Source organism: Magnolia sinica, chromosome 13 (assembly GCF_029962835.1).
Source record: "Magnolia sinica isolate HGM2019 chromosome 13, MsV1, whole genome shotgun sequence".
Classification (NCBI taxonomy): Eukaryota; Viridiplantae; Streptophyta; class Magnoliopsida; order Magnoliales; family Magnoliaceae; genus Magnolia; species Magnolia sinica.
The window spans coordinates 76965433-76992812 of NC_080585.1; the positions used below are offsets into that span (position 1 = coordinate 76965433).

General features: G+C 36.8%; 1 protein-coding gene and 1 long non-coding RNA gene across 2 annotated transcripts; both read right to left on the minus strand.

Moving 5' to 3' along the window:
• Positions 1-22173: 22173 nt before the first annotated feature.
• LOC131222336 (uncharacterized) lies at positions 22174-23216 on the minus strand. The gene is made up of 3 exons (XR_009160002.1): positions 23143-23216; positions 22693-22822; positions 22174-22459 (listed from the first exon to the last, which is right to left on the minus strand). It is a non-coding gene; the product is annotated as an uncharacterized LOC131222336 (long non-coding RNA).
• A 1549-nt stretch (positions 23217-24765) lies between these two features.
• LOC131224324 (uncharacterized) lies at positions 24766-27115 on the minus strand. Its single transcript, XM_058219844.1, has 6 exons — positions 26909-27115; positions 26240-26796; positions 26034-26138; positions 25868-25939; positions 25532-25786; positions 24766-25440 (listed from the first exon to the last, which is right to left on the minus strand). Exons 1-6 carry the CDS (start codon positions 26973-26975, stop codon positions 25174-25176), a joined length of 1323 nt encoding a protein of 440 aa, XP_058075827.1. The 5' UTR covers positions 26976-27115; the 3' UTR covers positions 24766-25173.
• Between the last annotated feature and the right edge of the window lie 265 nt (positions 27116-27380).

Genomic DNA, 27380 nt, shown 5'->3' on the forward strand with positions numbered 1-27380 from the left:
TACCCTTAGATTCTCGAGGAGTACGAGAAGGTATAATTTCGAGGACGAAATTTTTCTTTAAGGGGGGTAGGTTGTAACGTCTCGAAAAAATCCGTACAAAGACTCGAGTACCACCTCAGGCAAAAATTACCCAGGACTAAAATCTTTTAGAAATTAGGTTCATATTAGCAAGTGCTAAACTAGAGTGCTTATGAAATTAGCACTAATCACTTTAAATATGATCTGCAAGACCCAAAACGTACAGAATCATTGACGCTACATTACCCTGAAATCTAGAATCCATCCTTAAACTCGGTTGCTCTCGGGAGCACACCGAAACTTCGTATCAGACTTGGACCGCACGTCGAAAGTCCAATTACCCTGAAACTATACGAATATGACCGCATTACTGGACTTGACAACCCCCTCGGAAATTAAGTCTTAACTATGTCTAGAAATGCACAACTTGAGCCCGGAGTGAAGAGTGTGAGAAACGTGAAAATATTTAGAAATAAAAATTTGAATTTAAGTAATCTGAGTCGTGTCACTTGTCACGCCCCAAACTCGAAAATCGGATTCACAGGAATCCCGATTGCCGAATCCGGTGTTGACAGCCTCTGTAGTACCCCATTCTCGCCTCCTAACGTCCATACGCCAGGTTCCGATCCTAGGGTCCTACAAGGAAGTTTTTTTTTTATACATTTAATTCATAATAAGCAAAACCACAAGATTACCCAATTCACAAAGGCAACATCATCATCACATATCCACTAATATAATCATTTGAGTACAATACTGAAAGGGAAATACATAAATCGAAAATCAAGCACCAGAAGACCACTGCACGCTCCAAGCTCAACACTGCTGCAACCTAACATCACCTGCACGCATCTATCATGTATAAGCTTATAGAAAGCTTAGAGGGTGGTGTAAGTGTGTGCACAAGGTAGGTGTCAAGTATTCAATACAATGCCATGGTCATACAATACTGAAATTACCGATAATCCATAAATCATACAATATCGTAATAAGCAGAAATATTGATAAGATCATGAATTATCAGAGTAAGCAAAAATATTGATAAGATCATGAATTATCAGAGTAAGCAGAAATACGGACAAGTCCATGAGTCAATCAATGTCAGAATACGCAATATAGAACAACTATGCAAATGAGGAATCATAGATAATTATTAGAGTAAGCAGAAATATTGATAAGATCATGAATTATCAGAGTAAGCAGAAATACGGACAAGTCCATGAGTCAATCAATGTCAGAATACGTAATATAGAACAACTATGCAATGAGGAATCATAGATAGCCAAATATCAGATGCAGAGGATACAATACAATATACATTCCTGATGAGTAACACGGGTCTTACATCACTTGTAGGCCAAATATAAGGATTCAGACCGTCATAATCTGACCCAAATACACCCTTAGATCAGGAGAAATGTCCCACACATGTCGATGTACTTGTGGCCCTGATCGAGTGACCGTGACCATTGAACTGAAACTGGTCCGTCACGGCTGATCTGTAAATTCGATTGGTATAAAAGCTCAGCTTGACCTAGATCCATGGTCAGGGAGCTTAAGTCCGACCGCACGTGGAAAAGGGGTAACCAGAAGTGCTCCGTTGGACCAGAACGGCCCATATTTGGATAAAACCTGAGTATACCTTGGCCCTGGGGCCATTCCCATCAAACCTGGGCCTATATAAGGACCTTAAACCCTCTCCCTCTCACCCCATATGAATTTGATAAAACCCTACTAGAGAGAAGAGAAAAGAGAAGGGAAAAGAGAGAAAGTGAGAGTGAGAGTTGGAGATTCCTCCTCGGATTCGATCCCATTGCTCCTCGGCCTTAGCTACCGCATCTGCATCACTAATCCGGCATTTCTGACAACGTATTTGGGTAAGAAAACCAAACCTTAATCCGTTTTAGGGTTTCTGATAGTGTAGATTATCAAATAGCTAACCTAATTTATCTTATAGGTTGCCAAATCTGTCGTAGATAAAGACTTAGCTTTAAACTGAGTTCATTACAAGTCTACCGGCGAAAGGTGCGGACTATAAATGTATAGGTTATGGTTTTCAAGACTTTCAATATCAGTTAATGGTTTATTACTGTTGTGGGTGAAATTTCACATGCCAAATGCGATGTTTGTATTGCGTTTTTGATATATATGAACTATATTGAGATTAGTGTATTCCATATATATGTAAAAAGTATCATATATGTATGAAATATGAACATGTGTTTGCCATGATTAATTATCGTGTGTTTGTGCTAGTTGTATGTGTAATAACTCCTTGGCGAAAGGATTTGTCCTAATATGTGCTATCACCAACATACGTCATGTATGTTAGAATATGTAGTCTAAGTGTTTGTAGAAATGTCTGAATGAGCAAGTGTGTAATAAATTGTACTTTATATGGGCGTTGAGAAGAGATTCTCAACTACCTTAACGATATGTATGATTTCCTCCATGCAACTTACATTCTTTGTCTGTTTAACTTAGACACTGCTTATGTGTGAATTCATGTTTAAGTTAAAATCCATCAAATGCTCACATGTTTGTATGATTGGAATTGTTGATCCATTACTGTTCTGATTTGCTTGTATGAGTATCTGTTATAATTGAATGTGCTTGGGACTACGGAATAGTCCAGGCAATTGGTAACAGGTCCTAATATGGTGGCTGAGGTTGTCTCGCCACATAGGACGTGATCGATGAATTTGAGCCGTACTTGAGTTGTCAGCAGTGGTTAGGCCACACGGAGTGCTCACGCACTTCATATCGATTAGCTTAACGTGCACTCGTACTAATCAAGCTCGTCAAGTAACCTGATTGACCCGATGTATGTTCACCATGTATGGGCGCTACTGCTTGAATCTAAGATACCAAACTCACCAGTGAAAACTCTTTTAAACCTTGGTACCTCGATCCGCTAAGACTCATGAGTCGGACATGGTGGTATGGGACACCGTGGTCTAGCTGTCGGCCTACGCTGGGGTGACGAGCCTCCCCGTAGTGACTAGTGAGCAACCCAGACTCGTGAGCCGAATACGGTGGTATGGGATATTGTATTTGAGCTGTCGGCCTACACTAATAAGGTGACGAGCCCTTTGTAGTGACCTCGAGCATACACTAAGACTGCGTAGAGGCGACGAGCCCTTACCTAGCAACAAGAGTACACTAGGCCTGCACTGATAAGATGACGAACCCTTTGCAGCGACCTAGAACCATATCATCGTATGAGATTTACTAGGACTGACGACCCTAGAATGGATCAATGTTTGGGAATTGATATAAGGGAGGTACTTTAGCTTCTCAATTCTGCTGTATGAAAGGGACTAATAATAACTCGGTAATCACGCTCATGTCATCGCACTACATGTGCCCCGGTTTGAAGAGCACAGAGGGAAGAAAGCATGCCGCGACCGTCAGATGGTGTCGCACGAGGGAGTGTAGGCGAGGGCATGCATCATGCTTACATTTCATCCTTGCATTAATCGGAGTACTTAGGGATATTTGATTTTACTGCTTTATCATTACTGCTTGACTGAATTGAGAACATGTTAACCTTTGCTTTATTGTTCCACTGAGTTGATCACTCACTCCCACGTTCTGGGATGGTGTTCTGAACACCCACCAGACTCTGTCTTAGTTGCAGATGATGATGCGACTCAGGAGGCGGAGCCTGATTACTATGATGATTAGGACGAGTTCTCATATATGCAGTTCTCCGGGGGTTTCGCTTAGGCCATCCGGATCGATGGGGCCACAGGGTTTATTTTTATAGTTGAACTATTTTAAACTATTACATATATATATGATGACTCAGTGATGTATTCATACTCTGGAAACCGATCGTGATCTTTTAGTTCATACACATTTTTCAGTCTTCCGCTTGCGTTATATGAATTGATCTGAAGAATGAATTATTGTTTTGGTATAATCCCACTCATGATTAATGCACTAACACAGACAAAATTTAATCATCATTATCTATGCTACATAAGCGATGCGTTGGAACTCGTGGATTGAGTTTATGCTCGACCCCCGATTTTTAGGGCGTTACACATTTGCACAAGTCACAAGAGGATGAGGACCTGACCCATGATATGAACTTGATAGATACATTTGAAGATGATGAGTCTCTTTTAACGGAAACTCCTGAATCTCTGGATGTCTGCTTGGCGCACTTTGTGGATTCAAACTATCATATTGGCCAGGAAGTTGATGTCACTCCTTCCACTAACACTAAAATCTTACCATTACAGGTGGAAGAGATAGATTCTGAACTGGAGCCTAGAACCTCAGATTTTAAAGGGACTACGGAGAACAACCCTTTTGTTATTGAATTGTTTATGGTCTATCTTTCACCTCAGCCTACTAATATTAAGAATTATCTTCTATAGGTGAATCATATATACTTTGGACACCTTAGGAGATTAAAAGGAAACCTTATGTTGAGGTCCATAAATTTCTCTAGAAATTCATGCTCCAGGACATCCGAGCCTATTGCAAAAAGGGCTTTTAAATGATCTTGTTGAGGAACCTACTGAGGAATTTATCAAGATACTGGCTGGAGGAAGAACCTTGCTGCATGAATGAGTAGTTTTTTTCTATTTTCCTAGTTTATGTTTACTGCTTTCATAGATTTTAAGATTAGGGTAGTTTGCTTTCTGCTATTTAGGATAGTTTGCTTATCGTCTATCTAAGTCTTTTGACCTAACTCATCTTCACACTGATATCATTTGAAAAGCCACAAAATTCCTTATTCAGGTATTAGCTTTCCATCACTTCCATTTTCTTTTCTTTGCCTCTTTTTCATTAAATGCTTATTTCTTTAACATTGAGGAAAATGTAGATTTTTAGGTTGGGGAAGGGGGATTAGGTAAACTAATCAATGTTTTCTCAGTTTTGAGCAAATTTTTAAAAATTTCCAATGTTTTAAGTTAAAATTTATTAGGGAAGCGATGACTTGTGTACTTAAGAATGCTTTGAGTATGATAAGATAGAGATTGAATCTTGAATTGATGGAGTTTAATCATCTAAGTAACTTACCACCTAAGTTCTTGTGCGCAATTATTTTAGAGGTAGTTTGAATATCATGTTAATCTAGATCACAAGACACATTCAATTTATTTTCTGTAAGACATGCTAGAAGTTCTGATTGTAGTATGTGAATCATTGATAGATGGTGAGAATCGAGTCTGAAGAATTTTATCCACCTTAAAAGAAGAAAAGAACCAGTTAACAAATAGGAGATCGACAAAGAGGTCATGAAAAAGAATGAAAAGAATGAAAAATCTAGAAAAGAATGTAAAAATAAAGTATAGATAAAAAATGACCGTCGATATAAAATTAAAAATTGAAAAAAGAAGGAGCAGCGGATGAATTCGGAATCAGTACTTGAGTTCAAACCAATCTTGAAGTGATGAGCATGGCTAATATTATGAAACAATAGTATTTGTATAGAAAGTAAGTTGATTTTCACTGAGTACATTAAAAAATATGGTATATAGACTTATGCTCTGATTTGATTAACAAAGAACTTACTTGATTGGTTACCTATGTGATTTGGCTCTAGGGTTTTCAAATCTCACTTTCGTATCTTATTTCTACCCATTCATACTTGTGTAAACAAAAGATTGTCTTCCTAAAAAGTTTTGAACTGAGATTGAAGATTATTTTTCACATATTTTGTTCAGGACTAGCAAAATGCTGGTTGGGAGTTGTGATGAGGGTCAAATATTGCATATTATCCTCCATTTATTTCTTAGTTTTACAAACATAATATGGCTTAATGGTATATTTTACATGTGTTTGTGTTGCAAGGTGAATTTAAGGGCTTGGATTGGAAAGAATGCTAAAAGCATGGATTTAGTGCTCAAGAATTGCCAAAGTAAAGAAGGGATCTTTGAAGGCCAAGATTGAAGATTTTAAGACTCCAAGACCCAAGAAAACCAGGTGGTGAAGGAAAGAAGTCGAAAGAACAAGCGTAGAAATCACAAAGACTGTGTCATTGAGAACTTCTCAATAACATCGAAGATATCGTTTAATGACATCGAACATTGGCTAATGACATCGAATTTATGAAGGAAAATTAAGTTGGTTGCTGGACATATTGGGTGTTTTCTCTAACAATCAAAGACATGTTTGATGACTCGAAGAAAGGTGCTCGATAACATCGAACATTGCTCAATAGCATCGAATTTATTGAGGAATTATGAAGCAACTTGCTAGACTATTTTGGACACTTTATTGATGACTCGAAGACATGTTCGATGAATCTAAGCTTCACTTGATGACATCAAAGGAAGGTTCGATGACACAGAGACTTATGCAGTGCGAAAGAAGAAAAAGAGCGATTTTCGGATTTAAACCCATTCGATGACATTGAACGGGTTACACAATGTTTACATGGACTGCATAAATTTGATCCAATTTTGTGATTTTTCAGAACTTGTCTTATAAGTAGGGGTTTTGTAAGTCTTTCTAGGATATCTAGGGTTTGGAGAAGTAGAGCAAAAGTGCAGAGCCGCTTCCTAAAAGTTCTTCTTCTCTTCTTTCTTAGTTTTTCATGCTTTCTTCTAGGGTTTTAGATCTAATCACGTTTATGATTGACTAAACCTCTTAGCTAGGGTTAAGAGGTGAAGCTTGTAGCGTGATTAGGATGTTAACTTTGTTTAATTTTTAGTTTTTAATGGTTTGTTGTGACAAATTACAATAGATCTGCAATTGCTTTGAAATCTTCTTTTCCTGAATTGAGATTGTGAAGTTAGTAAGTCCCATTATTCACCATCGTCCCATAGGCATGTTAGGATGATGGATTCCTTCATAACCTTCTCAATTCTCTTATGATTGATTATGGAATTGGTAAATCCCATTGTTTACATTGTCTCCTGGGCATGGCTAGGTGATGGAATCACTCCCAAATCCTCACAACTCTCATCCATTGATGATTTGATCCATGAGAAGTTTAGAAATCTAACAAACCTCTTTTTACCAATTGGATAAGATAGGACTCTATCTCCAATTGTGTCCTTGAATCAAGTGAAGTAGCATCCTGAGAATCTACAAGTGGATCCTTAGAAACCCTAGTTCCCACCTTTAATTTCTTAAGTTTCTAATTTCATACATAACAATTACTCCATTTATTTTCAAATTTAGATTTACATCTTCTTCTAGTTCTACTTCTAGTTGCTTTTAGAACACACATGAGATTAGTCCCTGTGGATTCGACCTCGGTCTCACTAAGATTATTACTAAATCGTGACCCTACACTTAGAGTTGTGAACACTAGACATGGAGGAAGTGGTTAAAGATGAAGATTAGGCATGTATTTTGTTGAATTCTCTTTCGGTTTCGTATGAGTCATTTAAAGACTAGCATTGTGTACCGTTAAATCGTTCATGAGTGTGTAACATCCCGAATTTTCACGGCCAAAGTTCGTACTCGTGCCCGAGGAAACCGGGTGTTAATGATGTATAAATTGGATGCTTTTGAAAATCACACTTTTTTTTTCTTTGGATCACATTTAGATACATTCATGAAGGTAACATTCACAAGAATAAAATCAATTATATTGATTATTTCATTAGAGTAACAAAATTCTATAAATAATCAACTGCCTTCTCAATGGAAGCTTATTACATGTATTAAGTTCGCAGCGGAATTATAAAACTAAATCATAATATTATCTTCTTAATTTCTTTCAGTATAGTCTTCTATAGGGAGATGGTCCTCTAGGTCTTCAATTTGTATATCACCTGCATCATCTGTACGGTTGGGAGAGGGTCAATGCCCTATTCATAGTGAAGGTTATCCTTTAAGATTAACAATAATTTAAGAGATTCATAAAAGGAATGTAAGAGTTCTGATATGTCCCGTAGTCCAGTAATATGAGGGTATTAGCATGCATAAACAACCTACGTGAGGTGCATGCTTAGCAAAGCGTGTACGACTCATCATACGTAGTGATAATCACAATGCGGAAAATAGTTTCATGATATCCAGCTCGACCCACACTCTCAATATATGGATATTCGTCGGCATGGTCGACGCTATTGTGGATTTATGTGAACACCTCAAGGCGCACAACACATGAGTCAGATGAATTACATAACATGATTTATTCATGAATCGACTATTTGTGACACTAATCCCGAAAGTGATGTGACACTGCATTTACGAATTACACACATCAATTTCTACACCACTACCTAAAACCCATGGAAGTACGTGACGACCAAGAGGATCTCTACCCAGAGCGCATTACGTCCATGACAGATTATTTGAATCACTAGTTGTGATACATCTGACCACATCACTTGTACTTATAAAGAATACAAACTGAATCATGGTGGTTTTGAAATATTAAGACACATACCCAAGCCTTAAAGATAAATAGCACAAGGTCCACAAGGTCAATATAATAAAGAAAAAAGTGATAATGGTCAACTCAAACAGTGATAATGACCAAGATAACCAATAAGAGAGTGACAATGGTCAACTCAATAAAAGAAGAGTATTAATGGCTATCTCAACAAATAGAAAAGCGGCAACGGTCAGTTCAATAATAAGGAGAGTGGTAATGGCCAGCTCAATAAAAGAAGAGTAGCAATGGCTAACTCAATAAATAGAAGAGCGGTAACGGCCAATTCAATAATAAGGAGAGTGGCAGGGCCAACTCAATAAATTTGATAAGGCAAGGGCAAGGCTTGTATCCATGGCCCCACATAAAATCAGAAAGATCACTTGAAATCAACATTATACTATATTCCAAAGGCAAATAATTGATGGTAAAACATATAATTGAAGGGAAGATTCAAGTAATATGAAGGCATGTAAAAGGAAAGATAAAATAACATGAGGGTATGTAAAAGGTAAGATGAAATAGCAGGAAGACATGTAAAAGGCATGATGAATATAACAACTTAAATTAGTGTAAGCTTAAAGGATAAAACCCTCACCTTGAGCTCGACTCAAACCTGGTCCTGAGTTAGTCCAGGACTTAGCAAGTCAACTCGGTACACAATCTTTCTCTCTCTCTCTCATGTCTTCTCTTTCTTTCTTTCTTTCACTACGAGAAAAATGGGCAAAGGTTATGGACAAAAATCATAGCAAAAGCCCTTTTACTACGGATATGATCCGTAGCATGTCTGTCGCTATTGGTGGGGTAGCTAAAGATCCAGCTACGGACTAAATCCGTAGCAATAGATAAAATTGCTAAGGATATAGTCCATAGCAATAGATACCAATAGCTACGAACAAAAGCCATAGCTATACCAATGGATTATATTTCTACCTATTTTTTAAAAAATTGTCATAATACGACCTGTTTCCATTGCAAGAACTTGCTGTCATTGATAACTCATCTAAGCTTAATGCTGAAAGAAATAGTACATAAAATGCAATCAGAAAAAAATGAAACGATGCGTTTATTACAAATAGCAATCAAATCATATAATGCATCCTACATTCACATTTCTAAATAAACAATACTTCACTTTGCTCAACCTATCATAAGAATTATAACTACGGCGTGCCCTCATGTATAAGAAATAAATACACTCCAACATAGTAAACTCCCTCTATATGCATTCAATAATGCTCACATTTTTACAGAATTTTCTTCCTTCAGATGATCAATTTCAGCAAATGTAGAAGATAGACCTTCTTCTTTCCTTGAAACTGCATATGTAACTTCTATGGTCTTCGACACAAGATCACTTTCATCCTCCAATGACTTCTTTAGTTTGTCAGCCTGTATAAAATAGCATTTGTAGACACAATCAATCAAGCATACCTTTGTACACATCTCAAAAGGAAGAAAGACAAAAAAAAAAACACTTATATATGGAGAAAAAAAACACTTAGGAAATCGGGTTCAGGTTTGAGATCGGGTTTAGTTTGGGTTATCAAGTTTAGGTTTAGGTTAAGGAGTTGAGCTTAGGATTAGGTGTAGGTTTAGGTTTAAGGATTTGAGAATATATTTAGGTTTTAGGTTTAGGTTTAGGTTTTAGGTTTAGGTTTAGGTTATAGGTTTAGGTCATAGGTTTTAGCTTTAGGGAATTGAGAATAGGTTAAGGTTTAGGTTTAGGAAATCGGGTTCGGGTTTGAGATCGGGTTTAGTTTGGGTTTTCAAATTTAGGTTTAGGTTTAGGTTAGGGAGTTGAGATTAGGATTAGGTGTAGGTTTAGGTTTAGGGATTTGAGAATACATTTAGGTTTTAGGTTTAGGTTTAGGTTATAGGTTATAGGTTTAGGTTTAGGTTTTAGGTTTAGGCTAAGGTTAGGTTATAGGTTATAGGTTATAAGTTAAGGTTTAGTTTATAGGTTTTAGTTTAGGTTAAGGTTATAGGTTTAGGTTTAGGTTTTAGGTTTAGGCTAAGGTTAGGTTATAGGTTATAGGTTATAAGTTAAGGTTTAGTTTATAGGTTTTAGTTTAGGTTAAGGTTATAGGTTTAGGTTTAGGTTTAGGTTAAGGTTAAGGTTTAGGTTTAGGTTATAGGTTATAGGTTATAGGTTAAAGCTTTAGGGAATTGAGAATAGGTTAAGGTTTAGGTTTAGGAAATTGGGTTCGGGTTTGAGATCGGGTTTAGTTTGGGTTTTCAAGTTTAGGTTTAGGTTAAGGAGTTGAGATTAGGATTAGGTGTAGGTTTAGGTTAAAAGATTTGAGAATACATTTAGGTTATAGGTTTAGGTTATAGGTTTAGGTTAAGGTTTAGGTTTAAGTTATATGTAATAGGTTATATGTTATTGCTTTAAGGAATTGAGAATAGGTTAAGGTTTAGGTTTAGGAAATCGGGTTCGGGTCTGGGATCGGGTTTAGGTTTGGGTTTTCAAGTTTAGGTTTAGGTTTAGGTTAGGGAGTTGAGATTAAGATTAGGTGTAGGTTTAGGTTTTGGGATTTGAGAATACATTTAGGTTTTAGGTTTAGGTTTAGGTTATAGGTTATGGGTTTAGGTTTTAGGTTTAGGTTTAGGTTATAGGTTATGGGTTTTAGGTTTAAGTTTAGGTTTTAAGTTATAGGTTTAGGTTTAGGTTAAGGTTAGGTTATAGGTTAAGGTTTAGGTTATAGGTTTTAGTTTAGGTTAAGGTTATAGGTTTAGGTTTAGATTAAGGTTTAAGTTTAGGTTATAGGTTATAGGTTATAGGTTAAAACTTTAGGGATTTGAGAATAGGTTAAGGTTTAGGTTTAGGAAATCAGGTTTGGGTTTGAGATCGAGTTTAGTTTGGGTTTTCAAGTGTAGGTTTAGGTTAAGGAGCTGAGCTTAGGATTAGGTGTAGGTTTAGGTTTAAGGATTTGAGAATATATTTAGGTTTTAGGTTTAGGTTTAGGTTTTAGGTTTAGGTTTAGGTTATAGGTTTAGGTCATAGGTTTTAGCTTTAGGGAATTGAGAATAGGTTAAGGTTTAGGTTTAGGAAATCGGGTTCGGGTTTGAGATCGGGTTTAGTTTGGGTTTTCAAATTTAGGTTTAGGTTTAGGTTAGGGAGTTGAGATTAGGATTAGGTGTAGGTTTAGGTTTAGGGATTTGAGAATACATTTAGGTTTTAGGTTTAGGTTTAGGTTATAGGTTATAGGTTTAGGTTTAGGTTTTAGGTTTAGGCTAAGGTTAGGTTATAGGTTATAGGTTATAAGTTAAGGTTTAGTTTATAGGTTTTAGTTTAGGTTAAGGTTATAGGTTTAGGTTTAGGTTTTAGGTTTAGGCTAAGGTTAGGTTATAGGTTATAGGTTATAAGTTAAGGTTTAGTTTATAGGTTTTAGTTTAGTAAGGTTTTAGGTTTAGGTTAAGGTTATAGGTTTAGGTTAGGTTTAGGTGTAGGTTATAAGTTATAGGTTATACGTTAAAGCTTTAGGGAATTGAGAATAGGTTAAGGTTTAGGTTTAGGAAATCAGGTTCGGGTTCAGGATCGGGTTTAGGTATGGGTTTTTAAGTTTAGGTTTAGATTAAGGAGTTGAAAATAGGATTAGGTGTAGGTTTAGGTTTAAGGATTTGAGAATACATTTAGGTTTTAGGTTTAGGTTAAGGTTATAGGTTTAGGTTAAGGTTATAGGTTTAAGTTATATGTAATAGGTTATATGTTATTGCTTTAAGGAATTGAGAATCGGTTAAGGTTGAGGTTTAGGAAATCAGGTTCGGGTTCCGGATCGGGTTTAGGTTTGGGTTTTCAAGTTTAGGTCTAGGTTTAGGTTAGGGAGTTGAGATTAAGATTAGGTGTAGGCTTAGGTTTTGGGATTTGAGAATACATTTAGGTTTTAGGTTTAGGTTTAGGTTTTAGGTTATAGGTTAAGGTTTAGGTTTTAGGTTTTAGGTTTGGGTTTTAGGTTTAAGTTTAGGTTTTAGGTTTTAGGTTTAGGTTTAGGTTAAGTTAGGTTATGGGTTTAGGTTTAGGTTAGGTTTTAGTTTAGGTTAAGGTTTAGGTTTAGGTTTAGGTTAAGGTTTAGGTTTAGGTTTTAGGTTTTAGGTTAAGGTTAAGTTTAGGGTTTAGATTAGGTTAAGGTTTAGGTTTAGGTATGGTTTTGGTTTTGATTTTTGGTTTTAAGTTTAGGTTAAGGGTTTAGGTTTAGGATGGTTTAACCAATAGAATATATTTGGTTTTAGGTTTAGGTTTAGGTTTTAGGTTTAGGTTTAGGTTAGGTTTAGGTTAGGTTTTAGTTTAGGGAATTAGATAGGTTAAGGTTTAGGTTTAGGAAATGGGTTCGGTTTTAGATCGGGTTTAGTTTGGGTTTTCAAATTTAGGTTTAGGTTTAGGTTAGGGAGTTGAGATTAGGATTAGGTGTAGGTTTAGGTTTAGGGATTTGAGAATATTTAGGTTTTAGGTTTAGGTTTAGGTTAGGTTAGGTTTAGGTTTAGGTTTTAGGTTTAGGTAAGTTAGGTTTAGGTTATAGGTTTAAGTTAAGGTTTAGTTTAGGTTTTGTTTAGGTTAAGGTTAAGGTTTAGGTTTAGGTTTTAGGTTTAGGTAAGGTTAGTTATAGGTTTAGGTTATAGTTAAGGTTTAGTTTAGGTTTTGTTTAGGTTAAGGTTAAGGTTAGGTTTAGGTTTAGGTTAAGGTTAAGGTTTAGGTTTAGGTTTAGGTTTAGGTTAAGGTTAAAGTTTAGGGAATTAAATAGGTTAAGTTTAGGTTTAGGAAATTGGGTTGGGTTCAAGTGTTTACGTTTGGGTTTTAATTTAGGTTTAGGTTAAGGTTGAAGTTTAGGTTAAGGTTTGTTAATAGGTTATAATTTAGGTTTAGGTTTAGGTTAGGTTTAGGTTAAGGTTTAGGTTTAGGTTAAGTATAGGTATAGGTTATGGTTTAGGGAAATTAGAATAGGTTAAGGTTTAGGTTTAGGAATGGGGTGTTATGTTTAGGTTTGGGTTTTGAAGGTTAGGTTTAGGTTTAGGTAGGGTTATAGGTGGGGTTTAGGTTTGGGTTTAGTTTAGTTTAGGTTTTAGGTTTAGGTTTAGGTTAAGGTTAGGGTTTAGGTTTTAGGTTGGTTTAGGTTTAGGTTTTAGGTTTAGGTTTAGGTTTAGGTTATGGGTTTAGGTTTTAGGTTTAGGTTTAGGTTATAGGTTATGGGTTTTAGGTTTAGGTTTAGGTTTTAGGTTAAGGTTTAGGTTTTTAGGTTAGGTTTAGGTTTAGGTTTAGGTTATGGTTTAGTTTAGGTTAGGTTAGGTTTAGGTTTAGGTTAAGGTTTAAGTTTGGTTATGGTTATAGGTTAAGGTTTAAGTTTAGGGTTTAGGTTAGGTTTAGGTTTAGGTTAAATTTGGGTTTGGGTTTAGGTTTAGTTTAGGTTTAAGTGTAGGTTTAGGTTAGGTGTTGAGTTTAGGTTTAGGTTAGGTTTAGGTTTAGGTTTGGATAGTTTTAGGTTTTAGGTTTAGGTTTAGGTTTTAGTATAGTTTAGGTTAGGTTTAGGTTTAGGTTTAGGTTTAGGAATTGTAATGGTTAAGGTTTAGGTTTAGGAAATGGGTAGGTTTGGTTTAGGTTTAGTTTGGGTTTTCGATTTAGGTTTGGTTTAGGTTAGGGATTTGAGATTAGGTTTAGGTTTAGGTTTAGGTTTAGGATTTGGAATAGTTAGGTTTTAGGTTTAGGTTTAGTTTAGGTTATAGGTTTGTTTAGGTTTAGTTAGGTTAGGTTAGGTTTAGGTTATAGGTTATAGGTTAAGGTTTAGTTTATAGTTATAGGTTATAGGTTAAGGTTTAGGTTGAGGTTTTAGGTTTAGGTTTAGGTTATAGGTTTAGGTTTAGGTTTTAGGTTTAGGTTAAGGTTAGGTTATAGGTTATAGGTTATAAGTTAAGGTTTAGTTTATAGGTTTTAGTTTAGGTTAAGGTTATAGGTTTAGGTTTAGGTTTAGGTTAAGGTTAAGGTTTAGGTTTAGGTTATAGGTTATAGGTTATAGGTTAAAGCTTTAGGGAATTGAGAATAGGTTAAGGTTTAGGTTTAGGAAATTGGGTTCGGGTTTGAGATCGGGTTTAGTTTGGGTTTTCAAGTTTAGGTTTAGGTTAAGGAGTTGAGATTAGGATTAGGTGTAGGTTTAGGTTAAAAGATTTGAGAATACATTTAGGTTATAGGTTTAGGTTATAGGTTTAGGTTAAGGTTTAGGTTTAAGTTATATGTAATAGGTTATATGTTATTGCTTTAAGGAATTGAGAATAGGTTAAGGTTTAGGTTTAGGAAATCGGGTTCGGGTCTGGGATCGGGTTTAGGTTTGGGTTTTCAAGTTTAGGTTTAGGTTTAGGTTAGGGAGTTGAGATTAAGATTAGGTGTAGGTTTAGGTTTTGGGATTTGAGAATACATTTAGGTTTTAGGTTTAGGTTTAGGTTATAGGTTATGGGTTTAGGTTTTAGGTTTAGGTTTAGGTTATAGGTTATGGGTTTTAGGTTTAAGTTTAGGTTTTAGGTTATAGGTTTAGGTTTAGGTTAAGGTTAGGTTATAGGTTAAGGTTTAGGTTATAGGTTTTAGTTTAGGTTAAGGTTATAGGTTTAGGTTTAGATTAAGGTTTAAGTTTAGGTTATAGGTTATAGGTTATAGGTTAAAACTTTAGGGATTTGAGAATAGGTTAAGGTTTAGGTTTAGGAAATCAGGTTTGGGTTTGAGATCGAGTTTAGTTTGGGTTTTCAAGTGTAGGTTTAGGTTAAGGAGCTGAGCTTAGGATTAGGTGTAGGTTTAGGTTTAAGGATTTGAGAATACATTTAGGTTTTAGGTTTAGGTTTAGGTTTAGGTTAAGGTTTAGGTTTAGGTTATATGTTATAGCTTTAGGGAATTGAGAATAGGTTAAAATTTAGGTTTAGGAAATCGGGTTCGGGTTCGGGATCGGGTTTAGGTTTGGATTTTCAAGTTTAGGTTTAGGTTTAGGTTAGGGAGTTGAGATTAGGATTAGGTGTAGGTTTAAGTTTAGGGATTTGAGAATACATTTAGGTTTTAGGTTTAGGTTTAGGTTTTAGGTTATAGGTTTAGGTTTAGGTTAAGGTTAGGTTATAGGTTATAGGTTATAGGTTAAGGTTTAGGTTATAGGTTTTAGTTTAGGTTAAGGTTATAGGTTTAGGTTTAGGTTAAGGTTTAGGTTATAGGTTATAGGTTATAGGTTATAGGTTAAAGCTTTACAGAATTGAGAATAGGTTAAGGTTTAGGTTTAGGAAATCGGGTTGGGGTTTGAGAACGGGTTTAGTTTAGGTTTTCCAGTTTAGGTTTAAGTTAAGGAGTTGAGATTAGGATTTGGTGTAGGTTTAGGTTTAAGGATTTGAGAATACATTTAAGTTTTAGGTTTAGGTTTAGGTTATAGGTTATAGGTTTAGCTTAAGGTTTAGGTTTAGGTTATATGTTATAGCTTTAAGGATTTGAGAATAGGCTAATGTTTAGGTTTAGGAAATTGGGTTCGGGTTCATGATCGGGTTTAGGATTGGGTTTTCAAGTTTAGGTTTAGGTTTAGGTTAGGGAGTTGAGATTATAATTAGGTGTAGGTTTAGGTTTAGGGATTTGAGAATACATTTAGGTTTTAGGTTTAGGTTTAGGTTTTAGGTTTTAGGTTTAGGTTTAGGTTTTAGGTTTAGGTTAAGGTTAGGTTATATGTTATAGGTTTTAGGTTTTAGTTTAGGTTAAGGTTATAGGTTTAGGTTTAGGTTAAGGTTTAGGTTTAGGTTATAGGTTAAAGCTTTAGGGATTTGAAAATAGGTTAAGGTTTAGGTTTAGGAAATCGGGTTCAGGTTTGAGATCGGGTTTAGTTTGGGTTTTCAAGTTTAGGTTTAGGTTAAGGAGTTGAGCTTAGGATTAGGTGTAGGTTTAGGTTCAAGGATTTGAGAATACATTTAGGTTTTAGGTTTAGGTTTAGGTTTAGGTTAAGGTTTAGGTTTAGGTTATATGTTATAGCTTTAGGGAATTAAGAATTGGTTAAGGTTTAGGTTTAGGAAATCGGGTTCGGGTTCGGGATCGGGTTTACGTTTGGGTTTTCAAGTTTAGGTTTAGGTTTAGGTTAGGGAGTTGAGATTAGGATTAGGTGTAGGTTTAGGTTTAGGGATTTGAGAATACATTTAGGTTTTAGGTTTAGGTTTAGGTTATAGGTTATAGGTTATAGGTTTAGGTTAAGGTTTTAGGTTTAGGTTATTGTTAGGTTATAGGTTAACGTTTAGGTTATAGGTTTTAGTTTAGGTTAAGGTTATAGGTTTAGGTTTAGGTTTAGGTTACAGGTTATAGGTTATAGGTTAAAGCTTTAGAGAATTGAGAATAGGTTAAGGTTTAGGTTTAGGAAATCGGGTTCGGGTTCGGGATCGGGTTTAGGATTGGGTTTTCAAGTTTAGGTTTAAGTTTAGGTTCGGGAGTTGAGATTACGATTAGGTGTAGGTTTAGGTTTGGGGATTTGAGAATACATTTAGGTTTTAGGTTGAGGTTTAGGTTTTAAGTTATAGGTTTAGGTTTAGGTTTTAGGTTTAAGTTAAGGTTAGGTTATAGGTTTTAGTTTAGGTTATAGATTTTAGTTTAGGTTAAGGTTATAGGTTTAGGTTTAGGTTAAGGTTTTAGGTTTAGGTTATAGGTTAAAGCTTTAGGGATTTGAGAATGGGTTAAGGTTTAGGTTTAGGAAATCGGGTTCGGGTTTGAGATCGGGTTTAGTTTGGGTTTTCAAGTGTAGGTTTAGGTTAAGGAGTTGAGCTTAGGATTAGGTGTAGGTTTAGGTTTAAGGATTTGAGAATACATTTAGGTTTTAGGTTTAGGTTTAGGTTTTAGGTTTAGGTTAAGGTTATAGGTTTAGGTTATAGGTTTTAGCTTTAGGGAATTGAGAATAGGTTAAGGTTTAGGTTTAGGAAATCGGGTTCGGGTTTGAGATCGGGTTTAGTTTGGGTTTTCAAGTGTAGGTTTAGGTTAAGGAGTTGAGCTTAGGATTAGGTGTAGGTTTAGGTTTAAGGATTTGAGAATACTTTTAGGTTTTAGGTTTAGGTTTAGGTTTTAGGTTTAGGTTAAGGTTATAGGTTTTATCTTTAGGGAATTGAGAATAGGTTAAGGTTTAGGTTTGAGATCGGTTTTTGTTTGGGTTTTCAAGTTTATGTTTAGGTTTAGGTTAGGGAGTTGAGAATAGGATTAGGTGTAGGTTTAGGTTTAAGGATTTGAGAATACATTTAGGTTTTAGGTTTAAGTTTAAGTTTTAGGTTATAGGTTTAGGTTAAGGTTATAAGTGCAAGTTATAGTTTTTGTTATAGGTTTAGGTTTAGGTTTAGGATTTGAGAATAGGTTTATATAACGCCCTAAAATTCGGGGGTCGAGCATAACTCAGCTCCTGAGTTCCAAAACATCACTTATACAACATATTTAATGATGGATGTATGTTGACTATATTAGTGCATAAAACATGAAATAGATCAAGCCAAAGCACAGATATAATTCAGGGATAAGTGAAGAAAGCAAGCGGAAGACTTATAGAAATATATGTGTACAAGTGTAAATCCCTGAAGTACATATACAAACCAGGTCGTATGAAAGTGTTACTTATCAAAATTATAAGTATCAAGTTACATCATTTAAATTTCCAAAAATAATCCCAGCATCCCGCGCATCAGAACGAGGCTCGCTAGAACCCGTCTAAAAACTGCATATAAGAGAAAGCAGCCTCATCATCATCCATCTCCCGCTCTGGCTCAGAAGTCGCATCAACATCTGCAACATCAGAACCTAAGACAGAGTCTGGTGGGTGTTTAACACTGCCCCAGAACGCAGGAGTGAGTGATCAACTCAGTGGAACAATAAGGCACTGGTTAACATGTTATCAGTTCAATCAAGCAGTAGTGATAAAGCAGAACAATTAAATAAATCCTAAGTACTCTTATTAATGCAAGGATGTATGCAAAATGATGCGTGCCCTCACGCGTACACCCTTAGCATCTTCATCTTACGTTACGCATGACACCACCTCAAAGTGCGCCACATCTACAAAGCACATGCAAATGCGGTGCATAGATATGATTACCAAGTTGTTATTAGTCCATTTCATACAGCAGAATTGGGAAGCTAAGATACCTTCTTCATGTCACCATCCAAACAGTGATCCATTCTAGGGTCGTCAATCCTAGTCGTCTCATACGATCATATATTTGAGGTCGTAACAAAGGGCTCGTCACCAATCAATGCACGCCTTTCATACCTTTATTACCACAGTTCGGCTCGTCACCTCATTGCGGTATCCAGGTATGCTCGAGGTCACTACAAAGGGCTCGTCACCAATCAATGTAGGCCGACAGCACGAATATAGTGTCCCATACCACCATAATCGGCTCACGAGTTTAGTTGCTCACTGATCACTACGGGGAGGCTCGTCACCCCAGCGTAGGTCGACAGCTCGACCACGGTGTCCCATACCACCATGTCCTGCTCATGAGTCTTAGCGGATCAAGGTACCATGGTTAATAGGATTTCACTAGTAAGTTTGGTACCCTAGATTCAAGCAGTAGCGTCCATACATGGTGAACATACATTGGACAATCGGGTTACTTGACGAACTCGACTAGCACGAGTGCACGTTGGGTTAAACGACATAGAGTGCGCAAACAGTCCGCGTGGCCAAACCACTGCTGACAACTCTAATACGACTCGAGTTCGTCTAATCACGTCCTACGTGGCGAAAGTAACCTCAGCCACGATCATAAAGCAGATTACCGATTTTCTGGACTAATACATAGTCCCAAACACATTACACTACAATAGATATTCATATAGAATGTAAAACAGTAATGGAACAACAACTTAAATCAAGTGGTATTCAAGCATTTGAAGAATATCAACTTAACATAAATGTAAGCATAAGTAATGCTTGAATTTAAATAACATGGAATGTAACTTGCATAAAGGAAATCATGCACATCAATAGGAGTGTTGAGAATCACTTCTCAACGCCCGCAATTAGTGTAATAAGTTACACTTTAGATCATTCGGGCATTTCTACAAACACTTAGAATACATGATACAACATACATGACGTATGTTGAAAAACAAGCATTTGGACAATTCCTTTTACCAAGGAGTTGTCATACATACATCTAGCATACATACATGACAAATAATCATGGCAAACACAAGTGCATATTTTATACGTATACGGTACTTCATACATACACATAGGATACACAAATCTTAATATAACACATGCATATCAGGAACGCAACATAAACACAATATTTGACATGTGAAATCTCATCCATAACAAGAATAAATCATTAACTGGCATTAAAAGCCTTGAAAAACATATCCTACACACTTAAAGTCCGCACCTTAAGCAAGGAAAGAACACCGAACTGATTTAGACGAGTTGTCTTCGTCAACAGCGACAAATTTCCCTAAAGCAAGGATAGAAATGAGATACCACAACACCAAGGCTAATCTAAGCTCTAACACAGATTAGGGTTAGGTTAACTTACCTCAAGATGAACTCAGAATCGTCAGAATAACGATTCAAAGTGAAGGTTCAAGGATGAAGAAAAACAGGAAAGAATCCAAGATGATTCACCAACTTCTCTCTCACTTTCTCTCTCTTTTCCACTCTCTCTCCAAGCTAGGGTTAGAAAATTCGTATGGAAAAGAGAGCTAGAGTTTAAGGACTATAAATAGGCCTCAAAATGATGAAAATAACCCCAGGGACAAGGTATACTTAGGTTATAACCAAAGCAAGCCTCTCTCGATCCAACGAAGCACTTCTGGTGGGCCAAATACCACAAAAGGTCAGACTTGAGCTCACTGAACATGGATCTAGGTCACGCTGAGTTTTCGTACCGACCGGCTCTTCAGATCAGCCGTGGCGGACCACACTCAATTCAACGGTCACGAAATCTCGATCAAGTCCACAAGCACAAGGATATGCCTGGGCCACCTTCCCTGATCAGAGGGTGAAATTGGGTCAGAATCCAACGGTCAGATTGCTTAAAATCATCGCGCAAGCGACACGACTCAGATTTCATAAAAGCTTATTAAATTTCCAACCGTTCTCACACTCTTCACTCCGAACTCAAACAAATCAACCCAGAACATCACATGGACTTGATTTTTGAGGTGATAGTCAAGCCCAACATAGTGACCGCAACAGCCTAAGATCATCGCTATCGGACTTTTGACGCACGGTCCAGGTCCGATCCAGAACTTTCAAAAATTCCCCAGAACAACTGGATTTAGCGATGGTTCCCAGATTTCAGAGTGACATAGCGCAACTAATCTACAAGTTTTGAGCCATGCAGATACAATTTAAAGTGATTGATGCGAATTTCACAAGCAATCAAGTATAACGCTAATTACCCCAAAAACAACTACTTAGGGAAAGATTAGCACAAAAATTTCCAAGGTTGTTATAGTTTAGGTTATAAGTATAGGTTTAGGTTAGGTTATAGGTTAAGGTTTAGGGAATTGAGTTTAGGTTATAGGTTATAGGTTATAGGTTTAGGTTAAGGTTTAGGTTATAGGTTTTGGGATTTGAGAATAGGTTTAGGTTATCAGTATAGGTTTAGGTTAGGTTGTAAGTTAAAGTTTAGGGAATTGAGTTTAGGTTATAGGTTTAGGTTATAGTTTATAGGTTTAGGTTGTAGTTATAGGTTTTGGGATTTGAGAATAGGTTTAGGTTATAGGTTAAGGGTGTGGTCCCTGCAAATACAGATATAAACATGGCCTGCTCCAATTGGCCAGGCCCTTCCAATGCTATCCATAGGAAATGGATAGCTTCATCATGGTCATTACAGCGGTTCCCATCTTTTAGGGACCCCCGCTCAACATCCGGTTTGCTCCATCAATTTCGAATAAATACATAAACGTGGCCTGTCCAAATGGTCAGGCCCCTCCAATGCTGTCCATAGGAAATGGACAACTTCATCATGGTCATAGCAGCGGTTCCCACCTTCCAGGGACCCCCGCTCATCCGGATAGCTCTGATGCACATCCGGGTCTGCTCCATTAATTTCAAGCAAATACATAAACACGACCTGTCCCCGGGATCCACTGAATTCGTCTGATCCAGGGATCCAAGGAAGCCGGATACTATAATTATGAACTGGAACATGAGAGCAGAGAAGTGTTACTCACTTGTTCACTTTAACCCAAGTAACTTTTAGTGTTTCCTTCTTTTCATCAAGCTCTTCAATCACCTTCTTGATTTTTGACTTATCATTATAAGAAGAGAAGAATACAATAAACAAACAACTTCAGACATAAACAAATTGAATTTTTTTTTAAAAAAGATGAGATCCTTTACAAGCTGAGAAATACAACAATATACCTCAATGATGTTTTTCTTGGATAATAAGTCATTGTATTCATCTTCAGCTTTCTCGAACATTGTCATAACTTTTTTATTGACCCTCTTCTCAAGGCTGAAAGCAATCAATCAGATTAACTGAGATGCATATCCATTAACATTCCTCTTTAAAAAAAATGCAAAACCAAACATCAATTAGGTGTTGAATCATACTATTTCATTGTCATGGAAAAGAAAACAAAGAAGTGTGTGCTCTTGAATGCAAAACCAAACATCAATTATGTGTTGAATCATACTATTTCATTGATTTTCTAGGGAAGCATACTCTTGAATGACTGCGTCCTTCTCCATGAAATTCTGTAATAAAAGCAAAGAGAACACAACAAAGAAACATAAGAAAAAGAAAGAAATTTCTCACATATGAATGGAAGCCTTGAAAGAAAAGCAGCTTCTCAAATTCTCATGAAGCCTATACCTGAGAAATGTCACGAATAAAAGAATAGATACCTAAGGGTTTGTGAGATATCCTATCGTCCCCCCAAGCCGTCAAAGCAAAGCATATACACCGAACTTATAGTGTATTAACTAGGCCATCTCACCCGAAAACAAATAAATTAAATAAAAATGAAGGAAGAAGAGGATTGCAAATACTAGCTTAGCTGTTAGCTGTCCTCAGCCTCTTCTGAGCTTGTTGATGTGAGTCCTCCCCACTGCTAGCCACCCTCGAGTGGGCCACTGCACGGTTGCTTGATGAGGGGTCGTCATGATCCTACAAGTTCCAAAACTCATCAGTCTATTTTCTCTTCTTTGCTGTTCAAGAGGAAAAACAATAAATACAGCAACAATTTGTATTCTATATGGGAATTAAGGCCAAATATCTAGGGTTGGGATTTTACAATGTGGGAGATTTTTAGGGCCACACATCTAGGAATATTGCATGATGATAAGGCCCTTGACACCCAACTAACAGAAACGCTTGAATTTAGAAATGGCCAAAACTACCTTAGCACTAGATATTGTGGTTGATGGCCTGCTATTTGCTCGCTTGCCGAGATCAATCTACACTGAAATGCTGGCTTGTGACAGATCTACGCCGGAGCTTTGCAATGCCTGTGTTAGAGAATTCAACAACCTGTTTAACACCAACACATATGGTAATCAACTTATAATTCATATGTAATACCAATGAAAGACTCAGCACACTGCAGATTAAAATAAGAAAACAAGTCCAAATAATGACTTGGTGACTATTATGGAAAAAACGACCCGTAACTGCCATTACTCCCCGTAATGCAATAACAATCTGTTACAAGGTAGATGCAGGGTTTTAACAGCTTTACAGTCCGTATTGTAAAGGTAATGACAGTGGTCATTATGAAATACCTTCGTGAGGAGCTAAAACAAACTTTGAAAGTTGAAATAACAGCAAGCATATGAAATAAGCATACTCACCCTTGAGAATATATGCTAGACACGCGAATTGTGCCCCTTCAACTGCCAGCTCCTCTTGTTCATTCAGATTATCAATGTCAGTTGGGCACGACCTCTGCCATAAATGCGGTTGAGGTCAAGATGCCATGTTCTCCACATCTGACATCAATCTCTATGTAGGTAGAAAAAATCAAGATATCAGAGGTTTCCAAGATAGTGGCAACAACTTGTTATGGAGTAAGCTAACCTGGTTAAAATGTTGTTGCAGCTTCTCATTTGTGAAATTAATGCAGAACTGCTAAAATTGTTTACCATGAAATATAAGAAAATATCAAACACGCAATTTGTAATATATAGTGCAGGGGCTGCACACAGGTCCACTGCCTGATTTTTTTTGCTGGTTTCAGCCCAGATGGAAGGCCCAATTGAGGTCTGGCTTGGACTGATTTGCTGCCCATAAAAAGCCTAGCTGTAAGGTTGGTACTAAGGGCCTGTTTGAGGCCAGATTCTAGTGCAGATCAAGGCCCAGTCAAGGCATAATTTCATCTTAAATCGGACCCATCTGAAGCTTGTTTTCAGCATGCAGCACGGCCTAGATGGAGGTTGTTTGGATCCAGGTTTCATGGCCTGACCGTGAGCCATGTCCGGCCCGACTGCGAGGCATTTGAAATGCGTTTCTTAGCCCTCTGTGCGGTCTGATTGAAGGCCTTATTTCTGGCTCAAAACACTTTCTCTACTAGGCTACACTCAGCCCATATCTCTGTGCATTTCATGGCTAGCAGAAGGTCCGACTAAGGGCCGATTTTCAGCATCTTTACGGCCTATCTAAGAGGTATTTCAACTTAGATTTGGGGCTGGCTGAAGGATGATTTTCAGCTCCCTTGTGTGGCCTGAAGAAGGCCTGGTTTCAACGTAAGGTTGAGGCCTATTTATAGCTTGGATTGAAGCCCATTTAAAGGTCTGCTGTAGCTCTCTTCACGACCCAGTTGGAGGTCAGTTTCAGCTCGCAGCATGGCCTCCAAATGTGGCTGGAACCTTTATGAAAGGAAGAAGGAAAATAAGAGAAGTTCTATTTAATCATCAAATGCATAAAAGCTATGATCTCTAGAACAAAAACCCCATACATGAATGATGAACAAGAATTCCATCATTTTAAACATCATTCAGTACAGAGTCAAATCGATACCAGTGGAATTGATGGTTTGGTAAGTCCACCAAATGGTCTATTCCATTGTCATTTGTCATTAGCATTGAAATAATGGCCTTAACTTTCAATAGAAAGGAGAAGATGGAGGATACCGTACCCATACTACCTAAACTACCATTTGTCAGGACCACCATGTTTTGATTTTCGTTTTCACTTTGGGGTATTTCCTCAGCAAAGCCAGCTCCTTTAGCAGCCCAATTACATCTTATTTGTCTATTTCTGAGCCATTTACCTGACAGGAGCATAGTAAAATCAAAGAAAAATACCATGTACAAGCATTCTGACAAACCCAAAATTTGCAAACCCCAGATGCCTTACCAATCAAGTCATTGATAGCATTCTCAGCATCTTGCAAAACAATAACAAATAAATAGATAATCAGGTTTCAATGAATAATGAACCATGAAGATTGACATAGAATAAATAGATAATCAAAAAATGAAGGAAAAGTACACAACTCACCTTGATGCCCATTCTCCCTCCTCCTTTACCCAGGCTTGGGACCGGCAATGCAAGGAGTTGCATTGGCGGAGTTAAAAAGGGGCTTAGGCTCCATTTGGTTTGTGACGACCAAATGGAGTCTAATATATTTAAATATAGAGTATAAAATTCATTCAAAATTACAAAAACCAAACCAGACAACATATAGAGTAACAAAAAAAAAAAGCGAAACATCAATATAAAGTAACTAAAAATCAAACCAAGTTCTGAGTTCATCAATATAAAGCAACTAAAGTGCCAAATTAGTTCAAAATTAACCAAAAAAAATAAGCGAAACATCATATCAAGTAACTAAAAAAAGCATCCACACCAAGTTCAATTATAGAGTACTAAATTTGTTCAAATTATTGAAATCTCAAAGATTCCTTCCCCCATTGCACAAGTGATCTCGGACTGGCCTCTCCAAGTGTAGATGCAAACCCATCTTCTTTCCACAAATGAGTGTCAGGATGTATAATCTCAGTCAGGGTAACAACAAAAGCTCCCTCCTCCAATGGTTCGTAATGGACAACTGCATTTGGATTAACTTTCTGTACTTGACCACGAGCAACTACATCACGATTTTCCCAACCAAGCAAGTCGCATCTCCTACCGATATATATAACATCCGGCTACATGTACACATATAAAATGACATTAGTATTGTTATCGTTTATAAAATAATTGTAAGTTTAATATTGTAGCAAATTTACACTTACATACTGACGATGCCTGAGCAGATTTAACAATTGTTGGTGATGAGAGGTTTTGAGTAGATTGTGCGTGTTGCTGCAACTCCATCCAGGCCTCCATCTTGGCCAATGATTTCTTTATATCAAATATCTCCTGTACTAGGCCATCCTTTTCTTTTATCAAATTCTCTACCTTTGAACGGGCAGGGGCTGACATCTTCAGTCCTGTCTTAGTTATTGAGCAACCTAGACCCTGCATTCGCCCTCTATTATCAGAACCAACCAACTGTAAAACATTGCAAATCAAGTTATTAGAAAATTCATAATTACCATGAATCTCACTGTAATTTTTAAATTTTATTATTACCTGTGTAAGGGCATCGTCAACACCGGTAATCTTAGAAGAAGGATTGCTAGAATAAAGCTCATCTAATTTTTCCTGCGACAAAATACAAATAAATGTAAAATAATTCAAAGTTATACATTGGCATCTCATAAAGGTACTAGTTAGTGGTAGAAGGGGATGTACTTACAACAAGGTCAGGATACTGGACAACTTTGTCCTTGCTTGTATGGGCTCTTAAGTATACATCACATCTACCTATCTCGGCATCAGAGGTAAGATTCCTCTCCTTCACCTTTGGCACATTACATATTAATGGAGTTAGATGAGTGATAATTCAAAAGTAAATTCAATATTAAACTATAATACCTATATTTATAAATAAATAATACATACCATCTGATGGTGAGGCACAGCCATGCTGTTCCTCCTAAGACACACAGGTCCTTTTAGCTTGGACCGATTGATTTTATTCCTTTCGCTTGCTCTCTTGAATTCCTCAGTGCCATGTTGATTCACGAAGACTAACCAATCCTCCATAGGGATGCCTGGGGGGGGGGGGGGGGGAGGATTATCTCTCACAACTGCAGGATCCTTGTCTTTAATATATTTTATAGTCAACCTTTTCTTATAATTCCGCCATGTTTCCTTGATGCGTTTTGTTACATATGTAAGACTCGCATCCCAACTTTGACCCTCAAACTCATAAGCCCGTGACAATGACTCTATGATCATTTGAATGTGTGCATGAGGCACCTGGCGAAAGTCCTGGTATATGATTGGGATATGAGTACGGGTGAGGATACCGATATGCGATGTAAATTGCTTTTGTTCAAGACAATCCTCATTCAGTTGCCCGAATTCATTCGTCTTTAGGACTTTTTTCCTATCAGGTTGCTCATGTAAAAAAGCACCCCTAGTAGGACCTCTCTTTCTAGATGAAGAAGAATAAGCTGGCACAACAACATAAAAAGAATAATAGTTATATATACACATCGTTGATTACTGCCAATATATAAGAAAATTGAAATTTACATATCTAATTCAGGAGAACTATCATATTACCTTTGGTCTTGCTCGCATCTGTAGTCTCGGTCAAGTGCACACCCAATGCCTCTGGTTGTGAATCCATGTGCCTGTTTAAAATAAAATAAAATAAAAACACTAATGATTAATACAATAATTTGGATAACAGATAAAGTACAAACAATTCACTACATTATCCATACCTTGATTGGATTTCCTCCAGTAAATATCATATTGTTACATGCTTAGTAAATATAAACAATTTAAGAGATTCCTTGGTCGCTTTCTTTTCTTTATTTTCTTGACTACAGCACTGATGTCTTCAGGTTCATTGAATATCAACTCATCAACAATTGCTAATGAGGTGAGATTAGGTCCTGCATTGGCATCAATTACATCCTTAAATCGTTCCAATAGATGGCATGTCTCTTCTTTGATAAAAATCTTTTTTAGAACCTCCAATACCACATGCCATTCAGTATTTTTTTGATCTCTGAGTAGAAAACTTGCA